General features: G+C 37.6%; 1 protein-coding gene across 2 annotated transcripts in view; it reads right to left on the bottom strand.

The window, feature by feature from the left end:
- LOC139825421 (ubiquitin-conjugating enzyme E2 K) overlaps positions 1-17,660 on the bottom strand; it is a 44,360-nt gene that overhangs the window by 7,735 nt on the left and 18,965 nt on the right. For both annotated transcript variants that reach the window (XM_071803226.1, XM_071803227.1), the window contains 4 exons: positions 15,108-15,201; positions 9,861-9,919; positions 7,134-7,216; positions 1,349-1,448 (listed from right to left, as the gene is read on the bottom strand). In XM_071803226.1, the coding sequence (XP_071659327.1) occupies positions 1,349-1,448; positions 7,134-7,216; positions 9,861-9,919; positions 15,108-15,201 (336 nt within the window). The remainder of the gene's footprint in view (positions 1-1,348; positions 1,449-7,133; positions 7,217-9,860; positions 9,920-15,107; positions 15,202-17,660) is intronic.

Genomic DNA, 17,660 nt, shown 5'->3' with positions numbered 1-17,660 from the left:
ACAAGACTGTTACAATTCCCACGCAAAATTCTACCAGAGTCGGAATGGGAAGCACTACTCCTGCTCTTTGTAAAAAAAAAAAACAAGGAAAAAGTCATTTTGTTTAACAAAGGGAGTGTGACAGCAAGGGCATGCATCTAGCAAGAAAAAACAGTGCGGGGACATGCCTGGTGGCCTTGTTGGCCTTTGCAGCAATTCTCCCTGTGCTGAGCAATTGAGGTTGACAGAACTGTTCGGGGACATTTGTTCAGAGCAGCCTCCCAGCACTGCAGAACCCACAGGCGCGTTCTGCACTTGCTGTTGAGCGCAGCAACCAGCGCTCCCTGCCCAGGGCCGCAGGGGCACCTCATCTCCACACTCTCTCCAAATCCTGGCAGGTTTGATGAACTGCTCATCTGTCCTCCTACAGAGACTGTTATGGGGAAGGAGTGCACACCCTGTCCTAGAGAGTCCTTACAGATGAGACTGATGTTGGAAGAACCCTCTACTCGCTCTGTTCCTTTGTTACTGAGCTACACCCTGATGGTCAGTGGGAAGCCCAGGCTGCCTCCCCCTCCCAGAGGGAAAAGGAAAACACCACCCACCTGCTTGAGCTTTTGTTGAAAATTGTCAGACTTTCCTATCTTTCATCAACCCTTTAAATAGAACCATGTCAGCCCTGGTACGGCATAAGGTCCAACTGACATTGTATTGTTACTACTTTTTAGGAGTTATCGCTACTGTCTGTAAAGCAACAAACACTGTTGATTACAGAAATCTACTGATACCAGTTTAAGCAGTGACTAAAACAGTTATCCCGAGTACTTGCAAAGGTAAAATACACAGGATGCTTCATTCAGATAAATTGCTCCCCAGGATCAAATGCAACAGTAATTCATGTAAAGTCACTATTCATAAAATTTTGACATTAAACAGATACAATGCTCAACAATGTTAATATTAATCTGGAAGAAGAGCTACAGCCCAAGCCAAATCCAATGAACACTATCAAGTTAAAACTAATTTTAAACTTATACAGCACTGCTTTTCTTCTACTAGAAGCCTTGGATTTTAAATGGTAAGTTATAGTGGGATTCATTTCACTATGCAGTTATCTCCTGACATTTCTGACAAGCTGAAAAAGGAACAAAACTAACAAAATAGACTTCCTCACACTGGAAAATAACTGCTGCTTACTCTGGAATCCAAAAAGTAAAGAGTACAACAAACTACAGTAACTCACACTTACTGCAAAGCAATTTTCCAATAAATTATTTAAAATCTCTATCTCCCCCAACGGCTGGGACCTAATCTGAATTAGCAAAGGTCACAGAAGTGTTACAAATTCACCATCAACTGAGTATCTTACCTGGTTTGCCACTACTGCGTCTTGTGGATCATCTGGTTCTGCAGCTGCCAACAATGCTTGCAGCGATAACAACACTGTTCTTAAAGTCATTGCTGCTGCCCTAAAATTAAACATTTGAAAATGACTTCACCAAATCACATACCTGTACTCACCTTTGCTGCTGTACTAGTATTGTGGAAGATATAAGAGTACATGTACCAATCCTAAGTCTAAGAATCATCATTTTAAACTGCTGCAGCTTATAGGTATTAGAACGCCACTCAATGTATTTATTTAAATAGAGTTTTAAACATGGACTTTCTTATCAACAATGCTTTCTTAAGCTTTTGGGAAATGCGGTCCTTGACCTACACACCTGACCATGCCCAATTAACATAATTCATTCCATCTGAAAAAAAGAAATTAAAGCCAATTTGAAGTTTGTGTCACCCTTTACTACCAGTAACAGCACCTTGCGTAAAGTGTAGGTAGGGAGCGGCCAGTCCATGTGTGCTCCCTCTGCTGGCACTCTTCATAGCCAAATAGCACGTGCAGAAATACTGACCTATATTTTAAACGCTTATAGCAGACAAGCAATTTTATAGAATACTTATCTTCTGCATTGCATCGGTCTTAATATGACATTTTTCAATAAAACTTAGCAACTTACATAGCATATTACTACTGTAATAATTAAATAGTTTGGTTGTTACAGAATGTGTACTTTTTTCAGAATTTCAGATTCTCTTCCAGTTACACTGAAGTATTTCAGGTTCCAAGCTGAATGCTTCTACCAAGCCGAAGAATGGTTCTTTACATTACAACAAAGTTGGGGATTAACTAATACGATTACATTTAATCAGATAAAAGCCACCTAGTTACTGAAACATATCCTCAGCTGGGTGATGAGAGCCCAGCTGACATAGTAAACCCCGGTGTACAAAGCATCTTGTTTTTCACACCTAGATCAGACATACAAAAACCTGAGTGGAAGAACATAGCATAGAAACATGTAAAGCCAAAATATTTTTATTTTACTTGTATAATTGCCTGTTCTTTGTGCCTCCAATGGTTTATACTGTATTGAAATTAATCTAATTCATGTACGCATTGATGACACAATTCAAAGCGTTATCTGCCAGTATTAGATGAATGTAATGCAAAATATTTATTCAGCATTCAGCCATCACAGAATGCTAAGTCTTTCGGGCCTTACTATGCTTGAATGGATTTAACAACTTCTATGAAATGAATTTCAGGAATTACCACATCCTACCACATGTTATAAACCCTAAAGTATTTTTTTTCCCAGTTATTTCATTACACTATTTAGTGTAAGTTTAAAGCCAGACTTAACATGAAATAATCTACCAATTGTAACTGATACAGTAGTTACTTTCACCAAGTAAAAGCTATTCTGCACTTTCCTTTACAGAAATCATCCGACACTAGAGACATCTGAAAATACTGCCATTATTTAAAACAGAGAAGATGGCATGAAAGGGGTCATGTCACTTGTGTCACCTTTACATGCAATTTACTTGCATTTACACTGTGCTTTCTTGGAGCGGCAAATACACCATGGGAAGCAGGGGCATTAGTAAGGACCGAAGGTGCCACGGACACCTGGAACACAAGTTCTGTGCCGGCTGCAGCCGCCTCTGGCTTTCCAGACTGCCAGGCCCTCCCAGCCCCTGTTCATCTGTTACGCTTGTAGGTTTTTATATACGTTTAGCTACGCATGTAAAAAGGTTTAACAATGTAGTTTACAACTTATTTTCAAGTCTCATGCCTGAAAATGGCTTTCACATCACATGCATAATAAAGCCAAGTCTTCACTGGACACAAACATTCAAAGAAATATCCTTAAATCATAAGAGAAAACCTGTTACAGCTTCAGCTGCTGTTTGTATTGAAAAAAGGAAATTGAAGTTTGTGATCAGTAGTGAAGAAAATCTGACATATTTCGTGTAACTATTACATACTCATGTAACATTTTCTGCCTTTAGGACACCAATTAGTTTTCCCAATTAAAGGAATTTAAAATGTCTTGTTATTTTTTATGTAGCTCAGTCTTAATTTTTCAGACACAAATTAAGATTCCTGGAAGAAACTGAAGGGACAGCTAAAAACAGATTATTGTTTCCCAAGTACCTTAAGCGGCTCTTCTTCCTTCCCATTACTTTCTTTTGGGAGAATAAAGTGAATGGAGATGACTGCCCAGAACTACATCTACGGAGACTAGTAAGAGCAAAAACAATTCTCATCATCAGCTCTGGAAGAAAACCTATGCTGATAGGGGCACAAAACTAAAAAAAACTAATGCACGCCCCCTCCACATGACATCCCCATAAGCTAGAGAAGAATGTGCTGCAAAAAAAGTTGTATTTTCCTTAAAACAGAATTCCAGTGGACAGATACATCCTCCACACTTTCCAGTGCTCCTCAAGGGTTTATTTTTCCAGAATAGAATCCTGAAAAAAAAATTTCAACTCTTCTTATATCTGAAGTTCATTTCTAGGTGTGGATTTATACGCAACATCTCATGGAGTTCAAGCAACTTCCTTTGGTAACTCAAGCTGGCTTCATGCTTGGGTTTTAGCTTTTTCCTCTCCTCCTTTGCAACGGTAAGGTTTTCTGTCACTCCTGACAGAATTCTGTCTGCTCTGTTCTTAATTGGAGCCTCATAAGTTTCTTGCAAAATCTATTTCAGTGCTCCACCGTGCTTGATATTCTGCACACTGAAATGGCTTTCCAGACTTTCACTGTGGGTCATATTTGTCTAGACCATCATTCTTGTCACTTGACTCGATTTTTCCTGTGGTTACCATCTTTCTTGGAATACAATGCTCCAAGTGGGTACACTGCCCCAATAGAAGCCTGACCAATCATAAATAAAAAGCAGGCAGCTTGTATAATGAGTTTTGCAGGTAAAACTTCTTCCATCCCAGCATCATATTCACTTTGCACATGACATTCTGTTGCCTTTGTTCCCTGACACTACTGGCTCCTGTTTTCTCCTCAAGTTTACAATAACCCTTGACTCCCACCCCCGTCTCAAAATGCTGCGTAGCCCCTGTGCAGGCTGGCAGGCCTGACACCTACAAGAGGGGAGGAAAGGCCAGTAACACCTACCAGTGAGCTGCAGGGAGCTCACGGCAGGGAAGCACCCTCCCTCTGAGATTTCAAACATAAAGCCTCCGCTCCAGACATCCTAACCAAACCCCAGGCTTTTGATTGGTATTGCATTTGTTAAACTGCACAGGAAACCTGAAGTGAATCAGAACAAAGAAAGCTGATATATATTTTACTCACGTTTTGTTGGGGTTTTGTTTGGTTTTGTTTGTTTTTTAGTATCTTGGGGCATTTCCATTAAAAAAAAAGAGCACCCCTAGTTTGTGTGAATATAGTGATAATATTAAAAAGCACAATAAGTCAGCTGTGCCCAGCATGCCTGAGGTAAGAAATCTCTTACCTTTCGATGAGCTGAAAGAGTCCTAAGAGGATTATGAAACACTGCCAGTTTTTCTTCTTCATTTTTAACAGCTAAGTAATTTTCCATTTAGGAAGTTTTTACTGATGTTCTGTACATTCCTCTCTGGAAATAATCTCTCCAGTTACTGAGAGGTAACCCAGCAGAACAACAGGAACAGCTGCAGCCAGCAGATTGCTGCTCCACTCTGTCAACCAAACATGGCTACTGGGAATAATATATATTTTTATATATTTTTTTTTAAATAATCTGCAGTATTTATTCCATTTGTGAAATAACTAAGCTTGTTAATCCAAGAGAAAAAACTCTGGGAACTTGTACCAAGGGATTGCGAAATCTGGAAGGAGGGAGGAAATGAATAAGGCCTTTGAGTAGGAGCTTGTTGTATAGTCACTATTTACAGGAGAAATACAAGACTGGGCACCCATTAGGGGAAGGAGCAATTAAAAAAGAGAATAATAGCTTTGACACAGTGCTGGGGGGGGTGAGACAGCCTGCTTGCTGAAGAGTTCTCTCAAACAATGTTAATATTCTCTGCATTTTTCTCAAAGCTTTAAAGAGGCTCAGTGCTCCTCAAACACTGTGAACAAAGCCCAGCAGTTTTAGATGCCCAAGATGACTACGAGCTGGCTGTTTCTCACATATCTATCAAAATTGTGTTCTCTCTTATAATGATTTCTGCGCCTCACCTGAAACTGAAACGTGAAACCTCCAGTACAGTCACTATGAAATATTTCTTATTATTCATTTTTATTTCAACTGTCAAAACCACAACAGGCAAGAGTATTTTGTAGCCATGCACACAGCCACAACACATTTGCTTGATAATCACTGCTCAAGGGATTTATGCAGAACAGCTTTCAAGTAATTTAGTTCTCAGGTTTCAATGAACAGTATTAGATACATTTTATATTTAAGAATAAGATTTTGAGACAGAATACTAGCCTTGAAGATAAATATAGGCTACAGTAAGTGAAACCACATAAAAAGTCGTATCAGATCAGCATAAGCAGTATTACTTCTACAAAATCATATAGTTATTTTAATTCTACCAGCAAACAGTAGCTGTTTTGCAAACAACTGGCATAACAAATCTAAACATACAAATCTAAACATAATAAAAATCCACAGCAGCAAAGAATTTCAGCATAAAGCATATACTGTGGAGAAAGAATTTCATTAAACTCATTAAAAAGATGATTTAAAGACATTACTCTGCAAACTGATAAAACCTCCTGCCAATACGGAGAACAGTATCTCAACTATGCTCATTGGAATAGAAAATCATTGGATGGGTGAGCAGAGGAAAGACTTTTTTTAAACTATACAAATACATTAAAAACTCTGTGTTTATATTCACCATATGTGAGTATTTTATCAGTTTATTAACCTACTAAGTCCCATAGGCCCAAATTCTGTCCTTCAGCTCCCACTAACCTCCCTGAAAAACAGAGACATGCACTGGAATTTGAGACTTACATTTAAGCACACCAACAAGAGCAGCATTATTCAGTGAAGAGCATGACAAGTCAATGAAGTGGCACTTCAGAAACAAAGCTTGTTACTAAAAGATTTTACAAGAGAGAGACTGTGGAACTAAATATATTTTCTAGAACACATCCATTAGAATATTTCAGCATTGCATTTGTCCCATTTACCTTTTAATACCTGGCAAAATCTATTAAATATTAAATTATCAAGGTTGGGGGGGTATTGCTTGGGGGTTTTTTGTTGTCGTTTTGTTTATTTGCTTTCTAATGAAGCTACCATTTTATTCAAAGCATTTTTCAACCTACACATGCAGAAAACTTAAACACGGTGATGTAGGTATTTCTCAGTTTAAACAGCTACAACAGCATATACTGGAGAATGATAAACAACTTATTTAAATAATATTAACCATTCATATGGCTTAGGAAGTTTTAGGAAGCTACTCAGAAAAAAAGTCTCATCTATCACAATATTGAAATCCTTCAAACAAGAAAGGATGGAAAGAGCCACAACAGCTTCCTCTTCTCCAAAGGACCAGAGGCTTTGACAAGCACTTCGACAATGCTCAAGCAACTTTCTTGTATCATGATTAAAAAACAAAACTTACACAGAGCACCACTAGAAAATGAAAGGATCAATACATTAAGAAAAGTTTGAAGAGGGATTATAGTACATAGGAAGCCTCCCCCCCAACACTAAGTTCTGTGAAATTCTTTCCTTAGTGTTTCCAAATGAAGACACTGTTTCAAAGGAAGAGATTAACAGTATGTAAGGACACTGGTGTATTTGACTTTGCACATTTATACCTGTATGGAATCTTACCATTGGTCTTTCAGGATATCCAAACAAATGGCCCCAGTGACTGAGCTAATGTTAGGATGCCATATTTTGGTGATAAACCGCACCTAGAAGACAATTTTTGAAAGCAAAAATGATTATTAAATGCAGTATAGTAAGTACGCATTTTAAACGCACCATTTCTAATAATATTATAAAGAAATAATAATTCAGGAAATATCAAGCTGAAAAACAGAACTAAGACATGTGACACCACTTATTTCAGGAGGTTTCAAGTTTGCAAGGCCCTTTGTTAGACAGAGACTTGCTTTACTCAAAACCCCACTACTGCCCATCTGAGGACAAACTCATCCCAAACTGCTTTCCCCTGCACTGTCCTGCGTGTACATCCCTGCATGACACAAAGCTGCTCAGAAATATCCTCCAGCAGTACCACTCTTTCAATGTAACTAAGTGGCCAAACATAGACTTAAAACATCCAAGACTTTAAATGCTAGAAAGTTCACTTTTAATAAAGTGAAACAAGTCCCTGAACTCTTACCATAGGTATTAAATCTCACTGTTCAGCTAAATTGTTGGTAGCCACAGAAGTATTATAAAAATTTCCTTGGTGGATGCTACTACTTCTACAACCATCCAGTCTTGTTACCCATATGCACAAGGCTCTTGAACAAACCAAAACCTAACTAGATTACAAGTACTTTGCTGTTGAAAGGATCTAGACCTACTACACTAAAATAAAGTGTATTCATGCTCACAAAGCATGAAAAAAAGTCAGGTTTTGGGCTTTTTTGTTTTGTTTGGTTTTTGTTGTTTTTGGTTTTTCTTTTTTTCTACAGACACTGAGAAAGTTAAAAGCAGTATTTTCTTTTAAAACCCCAACCTGTCCTTTGAAAGGAATATATACACGCCTTTAGAAATTTCTCCTTCATTTTCTTCAAACCTCCTATTTCAGGTTGCATTTTAACTGCCTTCTAGTGACTTTTGACCTGTGTGTTTCTTGTCTCCTCCTCACCCCAAACTCCTGAGAAATATTTTACGTATAGCGCAGGTCTTTCAACTTTTGCCCCAACCAGCAAGCAAATCAGTGCAGAGAACACGCTACTTGTCAGGCACTACAGCAAAAGACTGTACATACAGGGCTATAATAAAATCAGTGCCATCACGGTGTATAAATAGGCAAGGCCACAACAGTTCTGCTTTCTGGGACAGAAAATAAGAGACCATGTCAGCTGAGCCACTTATTAACTAGCTCAACTCTCCAAATCACTTTGAAAACGTAAAAGGCCTGTAAATACTAGGTAATTTCTCACAGTGAATGACAGCTAACAATGGCTGTCAAAGCACATACTGAACAAGCTAAAGAAATCTTTCAGACAAAAGGTCGGGCTAGACACAAGCAAAAAGGCCTCCAATTCAAGACTGTAGGCTCCAGAACAAGCAGTGCTACGCTACAGTGCACTGAGCTTCTAACAGCTGTCTGGAAGCTTCAGAAATGGAAACCACCAAGACCTAAAGCAGCAATTAAACCATGATCCACAGACCCATCTTTCAGAGTCTACACACTGTTTCAGCCCTCCTTGTTTTAGCTCCAGCCAGCACACATGCAGATTAAATAACTGAAACCAATAGATGTTTCTTTAAGACTTTCAGTGTGTTTCACTCCAGTGTCAAGGAAGACATTCAAAGGACAAGTGCCAAGGAGCTAAGAGCCACTGGCACCTCTCTCTTCTCTTCCCCAGTTCCTTCCCAGTATTACCTACCAGGGTGAAAATAAACAGGATCTAGGACACGTTCTTAATTCAAAGACAACTTTCTGACAAACAGAAAACCAACCAAGGAGCTGAGTCAGACATTTCAGGAGTCTGCTGATTCATCAGAAAACACGGAAGAAGGGACTAAATTAGGGCACAGGAATATACAGTTGCAGTTGCACATGGCTGGGGAGAACACTGCTCATATTGATATATTTAGAAGAGAAGTGGACTCACAAATTTAAAGTGCTAGAAAGACACAGTAAAGTTGAAAGGGCAATAAGATGCAAAAATGTAGGACTGACTTTACCACGGCCATTTCTCTTGTCTCTCATCTGTGTGTAGGCTTCATACATTCCTTCAGAGTTGCAGTAAGACCATTGTATTTCTCTATTGGCTCTTCCAACTCACACAACTGTACACCTCACTGTATAATTACTACTAGAAACTGGGTAGGTTAGACACGAGTCAACTAAATACAATTTATGGAGCCCAAGAAATTAAAAGAATTAATCATATCTATTACAGCATTTCTTCATTAATAGTGAGGGGAGGGAAGGCAGCCATAATCTCTACATCAAGTAAAACTGCCTGAAAACTCTATTTATCTTGCCAATAATAAACTACCTGAGGGAAAATAATAAGGCACAAGCTTCTACCCAGAATCTACCAGTTTGTACTTTAAGGAATAATTAGAGTGTACTCCTGATTGGATACAGCTATGCATCCTGCATCATTTCTACCTAAAAATGACAGTGGTAATGCCTCTCCAGAGGAGAATTAAAAAAAACCAACAACAACAACAAAAAACAAACAAACAAACAAAAAACCCAAAACAAAACAAAACAAAAAAACAAAACAAAACAAACAAACCACCACACAACAAACATGAAAGACAGGTACTACAAAGTGACTACACACAGGCAAATGAAAAAGAATAGTTAAAACCAACTTGTGAGCCCATTTTTTTTTTTAACCAAAAAAGTGTCTACAGTACCTTAGGAGGATTAAATGGATATGTTTCTGGAATTTTTATCTCTAGTTGATATCTTCCACCTGCAAAAGACAAGAAATAATTACAAGTTAAAAGAAAAGAACATTACCCCAGCTTAGTCTTTCAGAACAATAAAGCTTAGGTTTCTAAATAGACAGGTTTTTAAGTCATTCAAATTTACTCAGAAGCATTAGCTAGAAGACAACTCTAAATTTCATATACTTTATAAATAAATGCATGTAGAGTCAATCTAACAGTGTCATATTTGATTATACTTAAGAAATACAGATTCTGATTTGTAAGTTTAATGTGTACATTCTTCTATAGTTTCTCATCTCCAACCTTGTAATTTCCATGCTCTATTTTAGTAAAATATATCAAAATGTGAAGTAAATATCCCCCCCGCAACAGATGAAACACAGGCCACAGGAATATTCAAGCTGAACATGGCATATTACATTATTTTGACTTTTTTCTGATACCTCATGCCAATAATTTTTTCAAATTACACAACTGAAATTAACTGTATTTCATTTTAAACTTTCTGGAATTGAAGAATGCTCAACTAAATCACTTAAGAAAAGCTCCCACACTTTGAAATGAAAAAAACAAAAGGAGGCTCCAGTGATACTTTCACTATGTTCTACTTTACTGTCTGAAGTAGTTACTTCTAATCCAATTCTGCAAACACTTGGACACACTAGTACTATTAATATAGTCTGCAGAATTACAGCATGCAAATAAAGGACAGTATGAGCTTGGCAGACAGAATTACCTTCTACTGCCCTTTTCTAAACATTCTTCATTTGTCTCTCCGTTTCAGTATCATTACCTACATCTATTTCAATTAATAGTTCTGTTAACTTTCAGGTTTGCTATCAATACTTCTGTCTTCTGGAGCAATCTCAAACTGTCTCTGCCTGCTCACTGAAGATCATTTGGCAGGTAGCAGTTTAATGACAAGAAGAACAAAGTCTAACAAGACATACACACCAATTTAGACGTTTTATTTTACAGAGACAGATAGTATTTCTCCTCACTTGCTACTCCTGTTCTTTCAGAAGGAACCGTTTCCCTCCCTCAATATACTTTGTTACAGCTTATAAATTTCCTTGAACTAAAGCTGAAGTATCTGCAACCTATTTCTCCCTTGGGATTTCAGGAGCAATTGACTCTGCTGCACATCACTCCATACAAAACCAGCTCTCAAGTAGTCTCAATACAGGCAGAAACATCCACATGCAGGAAAAGAACCTAAAATGAATACTCGGAACATTTTGGTCTCTGGCAGCTCTTTATCTGTGCCAAAACACACCTTAGCAGCTACTAACACCTCTCACTTTCAAAATATGAATCAGTCTAATACACTACACCTCAAACTGGTTAATAGCAGTTTTGTATTTGCCACGACTTTATACAGCTGTTTGTTCTCACTGCAGTAACTTGAGAAGATTTAACAGAAAATACAGTAGAAGAAAGGCAAATTAATCCAAAATTAAAATAGCTGATGCTTAAGCTCATCACCTCTCTGCTTACAGGACAGCACAGCCGCAATATTTTTGGAGATAGGTACATCAACAACAGATCTTAACTAACTTTGCTTTTCCTTTTGTCTGAATTGAAGCATAATTCAGCAGCATTTTTCTTCTAAGAAACAGAACAATTACACTGCTCCTGGATTGCAGAAATTCATCAGTCCCTGTACGATTTTGCTGTCACACCATTTTGTAAGGTAATATAAAACCTGTCCTAAGTTTTACCATTTCTTCTGCTTACCACTAAAACTTGCCTTTAAAAGACGGACGATTGCAGCTATTCAGCCACCGTTTTTTCTACCTGGAATGTACAAGTTCAAAATATTTTAAAACTGCAGGGCCTAAGAAGTTGGTAATATTATTTATAGGGTATTGTTGTTGTGTACTGAACTTTGCAGTTAAAAATGCAGGCTTGAAGACTTAAACTGGACAAATCTGTATAATAATTTCCTTAATGACATTTAAAATGCAAGTGACTAATGTACCAACTTCTGCATACCAGTATTTCTGTGGAATTTTTTTAAAAGGAATAGGCATATGTATGGCTTTTCAACAGCTATTTAATATTTGATATTGAATTAAACAGTAATGGGAGAATATTCCTTCTATACTCCTACTGGAGCATATGTCTCACAAGTTCTAGCTCTTTTCCTTGAAGAAAAACCCTATTATAAATTTTGCAGTTACTGTGGCTCACTTGTGAATTTGGCTTGAAATTAATACTACAGTTACACAGGGTCTAAAAAAACAAAACAAAAAAAATCCATAATCTATTGAAAAGCTCTTGAAGCAAGTAGAATCCAGCAGCCATTAACCTAGACTTTCAAAGGTCCTCTCTCCAAACATACATGTTCTCCTTTGGGATGGCAAATGTTTTTCAGTTGAAGCTGTGTTTTGCAATATTCTTTTAATTTGATCAAAATGCATTGACACAACTGACAGAAAAAGCTGTAAAATTTGTCCGCAATAGATGGCACTTTTCCTCTCAATCACACTTAAACCAATGTCCTAACATCTCCTATGAAAGAATTCTGCAGCAGCAGTTTGTTTTCAGATGCCTCAAAACTGCAGTCAACAGTAAATATTGCTGTTCTTTCACTTTACCATGGTCCTAGAATTCCCTCCTGTACCAGGGAACTGTCTGACCTGAACTACTGCACTAATTAACTCTTCTTCATAAAGCACTTCTTGCTGTGTCACTGTTCAGACTACAGATGACAGATCAGTCTGTAATTATGCAGTATGCGTTACTGCATTAGTCATAAAATCTAAACTACACTCACTGGCAAACCCTTCATAATTACATAAGGGAATAAATGCATAAAACTATGTTACAGAAATATTAACATTCCAAAGTAAATTACTCAAGTGTCAGGAAACACCAGAAATTGGGTTCCCAGTAAATTTCATTTTGCTCCTCGATGCATGTGTCTTCTAGATTAAAGTAAGCTTACTATCACGTTACTTTTCCATTAAATCCTTGCCATAATCAAAATACATAATAGTTTTAGCCCCCAAAATGGGGTATTTACTATATCTTCATCATTAAATGTACTCATATGTAAGCAAGCAAGCATACATTTCACAACAACAAATTCTGCACTAAACACATATTGCTGAATTTCATTAGCTGGATAAGCTGAATCTGTGAATACACAGTGCTCAGCTTCTGGAATTTTGGTGTAGCTGAATTATCCAGCATCACACAGAACCCAGTTCTGCAGACAAGCATTCAAATCTTTTTTTACCCTCTTTATGAATCGCTATACAGTTTTTAACTTTTGTGACACATGAATACAACTTTCATTTCAAATAACTCTGAATACATTCTCCAAAAAAAGGCCAATTTTATAAGCCATGGTAAGGCTGGTCTGAAGGGAGGGGAGGGGGGAGGCAAGCTGTGACAGACCAGCTCACCAGAGGAAGATGAATTCTGCTTGAATGGAAAAACAAACACTAAAACCTTCCAAAACAACACCCTCCCCCCCACCATTCTGATGCTTCCTAGTATCCAATTAGTTAATTTTGCAGTATCTTCACATCTGTATACTTTACAAAACCAGCTATATTTGCAGAGGAACTATTACACTAAATAGTAATCCACTTTCAAAGAGGTCACCAGAATAACTATGTATTTCAGGTCTGCAGCACAGTTCTCCTTTTAAACTGAAGGCCCACGTTACGACCAGAAGAAATTAGCTTCTTTCCAGACATTACCTTCTGACAAGTAAACTCTAGTGGCTGAAGAGATGAGGATAGAGAGACATGGGTGAAGGGAGGAAGGAGAAAGCCACCATTATTTGTCAGCAGAGGAACTCTGGGACTCAAGTTCTAGAGGGGAGCATCCCTACCATCACAGATGATCTTACTGTGCTACTCTCTCCCTTCCAGGCTTATTTCCTTTCTCCTCAGCTTCTGACACCTTCTACCTTTACCCAACATTCTCAAATGTCAACCCCTGGCACGCTGTTTCCTCACCCTTATCCGCCCTGGGGCCTGGGGGGTGGTGGGCACTGGGGAGACTCCCTGATCTCCAGGCCAGTGCTGCTGCTGCAGCAGCTCCCAGCCTGGAGCAGAAACCACAAGTGATGTCCTCCCCAGCGAAGGCACAACCACCAGATTTTCATCAGTAGCCACCAACACGTTCAAGTGCACGTACACCTATAAGCTACAAAACTATTTTCTGATATTTTCCCCACTTGATGAGAACATGTTTTTCAAAATAATGACAAACAGCATGTGTCTGGTCTCTGGACAATAATCAAGTCCCAGTCTTAGTTCCAAAGCATGGAGCAACTAGAGCAAGGGAAAACTGAGAAAATTGTTTTCATTTTCAACAAAATTATTTATTTGCCTGTATCTTTCCTTGAGACATTTTTGTTTACTGGAAGTTCAAATTCAAATCAAAGTAGATACCTGGCATGGAAAATTTGAATAGAACACTATTTAAAAGTAACCAAATATTAAATAAATAATCCTCATTTACGATCAAGTAACTTCAATAGAAGGTGTATCTGCCAGCTCCATATATAATACATACAAACAGAAAGTTTACAAGTACCAGCACTATTGAGTAATTTGGTATCTCTGATGAAGTATGCTATGTTAGCTTCTGTTAAACCTCCTCTATGTAATAAGTTATCTTGCTTTTTACAGACTGAAGAGATGCACAATTACTGATACCAGCTTTCATAAACAAGTTCTACTATAGAGTCCTCCACCCCAGTATAAATTAAATATTGGGACCCATGGATGCTTGAGATTCATCCCAAATTTAATCTGCAATGACATTTCTCCTTGAGATGGAAAAATGCAACAGGTTTTTGAATGACCACCATATTACATCACAGAAATACATGTATTGTTACATTAGATTCTGGAGCTCAGCTTCTTGATGCTCCATGGCTAAGGAGCTTAAACTGTCAAGATGGTAAACAACCAAAAGTCAGCAGCATACCAACTACACTGCACACCTTATACCTGTCAATTAACCTTTGATATGCCATAGTCTGACCTACTGTAGAACAGATCTGTCTTCAGGCAACACAGAAATTGAAGTATTTTTTCAAGCTTAAAATTTGATATTTTTTTTAAAAAAGACTATTTTAAGACACGTAGCTCTACATTTTTATGTTATAAATTAATTTTACAAACAAAGCATCTCAAGACACAATTCGAAGTGTACAATGATTGCATACACAAAAACATTACTTGCCTTCATATGGTGTGTCCGGAGGTCCTGCTATTTCTCCTCTTAATTCTGTAAAATTCTCATCTACAAGATCTACTTTAATTTGATTTTTGCTCGTCTTAAAAATAAACAGAGAAACAAAGAGTCATGAGTAAACAGTTGACATACAAATTTACCCAAAAATATGGTATTTTAAATTTTCAGAATAGTTTTTTAAAAAATATATAAATAAAAAATTTTAAATATAGTAACCTAACGTGAATAGCTATCTTCCAGCTGGAATTTTACTTCATTAAAAATAGACTTTTTGCGAAGCATTAGTAATTTAAATAATATTATATTATCACTAAAATAAGCAAAGCAACCCAACAATATAATATCTAAAGCTATATTTTAAAAGTTGATTACATTTTAAAAAGACCATGATCTTTCAAATCAGGTATTAGTTCTGCATATGTTAAACTATAAAACCAAACTGACTGAGTTACACATTTTTTTTCTTGTTTAGAACAGTTTAATTAATAGTAGACATGATTGTCACTTTCACTGGAATACAGAAAGACTTCCCCAAATGGATCACTCACTATTTTTAACAACACAATGATCTAAACAGAATACTGTAGTCTCGTTTAAGATCATGTTTCTCTTAAATATTTAGGCGTAAGGTACAATTTATTTATAACTCGAATTTAATTGTCACCTCCTCAACATTTTCACACCCCATATCAACTTGCCTACAAAACACTGTATTTCGATACTAAAAAACCCATATGTTATCCAGAAACAGATTCTCAGGAGTGTTTAGCCAGAGCTACTTGTTCCATTGAATTTGCTTTCCAAGTTCCAAGAGCAATATTAGTGAAATTCATTCAAATCCTCCAGTCAGTAACTTTTTTTTGGGAAACAAAGCAGAATCTCCTTTTAGGAAGACATACCATGAAGTTACTACACGTTTGTTCATTCTGCTACTTCTGTATACCACACTCACTGACTGCACCACAGATTTCTTGAATCCTACGTTTCAGTTGTGGGGTTTTTTTTGTTTTTCAAAAACTCATAATTTTCTCAGGTATTTTTAAATTGTTACAACTAGTTCTACACCAAAAATCCCCATGTAGCTGTGCTGCTCTCTCAGAGTAAACCCAGTTGCTGACAGCTATGAGAGAAGGTTTAAGTCAGATAAAGGTGATGGTTTCCATCAACTGGTTCTTGGATCTACCAATGATGTGAACAGTTAAGTTCTTCCCTGAAGAACAGCTGTGAGATTATCTCTATTTCCTTCCTGTAAATGCTCTGTAGATTCAGTTCCCCCCACTGAAGAGGGTGCTCTTCTGACCAGAGATGCTCACAGGTAGGAGGAAAAAACAGTTTAAGTAAAAGTTTCACCATGTGAAATACCCTAATCAAAAGTTTCACTAAATTAATCCTACGGTGACCCAGGAGCTTTTTACATCAATAGTTACATGCATTTGCCTTTAAAATTTGGGTAAAAGCCCTTCAACCCACACAAATGAGGCAGCACCTGTAACTGCATACAAGAAGCCAAATAGCACACTGAAAAACAAAGATTCAACCACACTACAAATTAAGAATGCACTGTGCACCTCCAAAAATCAAAAGCCAGTATTCAGTAATGGTTATGTTTTACGATTTTCTAACTATAAAGTACCTTTTGTTTTAAGCCCAGCACCAGATCTTGTGTTGTCTTTCATGACCCTAGCTAAGGTATCAGAGAAAGGAAGTTATTAATAGAACTGATGAAATTATGTTTTCAAAGGTATTTTAAATTTATTTTCTTTCCTACTACTTTTCATATAATTTGCCTGATTAGAGAGCAAATGGAACAGTTTTCTTTCAAAGCTTTGTTTCCATAATACTGAGCAGCAGCAGATCAGACTGTTCCAGCAAGACAGCCCTCCCCAATAGGCAGGCACCGTAAGAAACCCCCTCTCTGAACCCAAATCAATCACAGGCAACACTTTCCTCTTATAAACTTTCCAACCCTCCTTTTAAGTTTTCTGCTCTCACTATTCCAACTGGTAGCTCATTCCACAACATCACAATTGTTAAAAGCTTTCTAAACTACAATTTAGGTAAATGTATAATCTATTTATGCCCACCTGTGACAGCATGGTTTCCCAGCTTCAACAACTTTCTTTGCATCTCTAGTATTCATTCTCCTCAAATATATGTGGTATTTATACCAATTTCCCTTTTCAGCTTTAATTTTGCTATAAACAAGTTACGATTTTCATCTCCCCGTATTGATTTTTTAAGAATTTCTCAGCTCTACACCCCATGACCACCTAACTACCCTATACATGAATGAATTTAGATAGAGTCACAGAAGCAGTACCAGGAACACCGTTGCACTCACTGAAAATACACCACAACCAGCATAACCCAAGATCAAACTTGCCTTCTTCTGCAGCAGCATGACACAAGGCTCAGATGAAGGGATGGAGTCCCAGCAAGGCTTCCCAGGGCAGTTTTTTCCCCTTCAGTGGCTGCAGCGTGCTTCCTCAGGGGTTCTGCCCATGTGCATTGCCTCTGAGCTCACAAAGCAGCACATTGGTT

This window comes from Patagioenas fasciata, unplaced genomic scaffold (genome assembly GCF_037038585.1).
Source record: "Patagioenas fasciata isolate bPatFas1 unplaced genomic scaffold, bPatFas1.hap1 Unplaced_258, whole genome shotgun sequence".
NCBI lineage: Eukaryota > Metazoa > Chordata > Aves > Columbiformes > Columbidae > Patagioenas > Patagioenas fasciata.
This window is presented reverse-complemented; position numbering and strand designations above follow the sequence as displayed.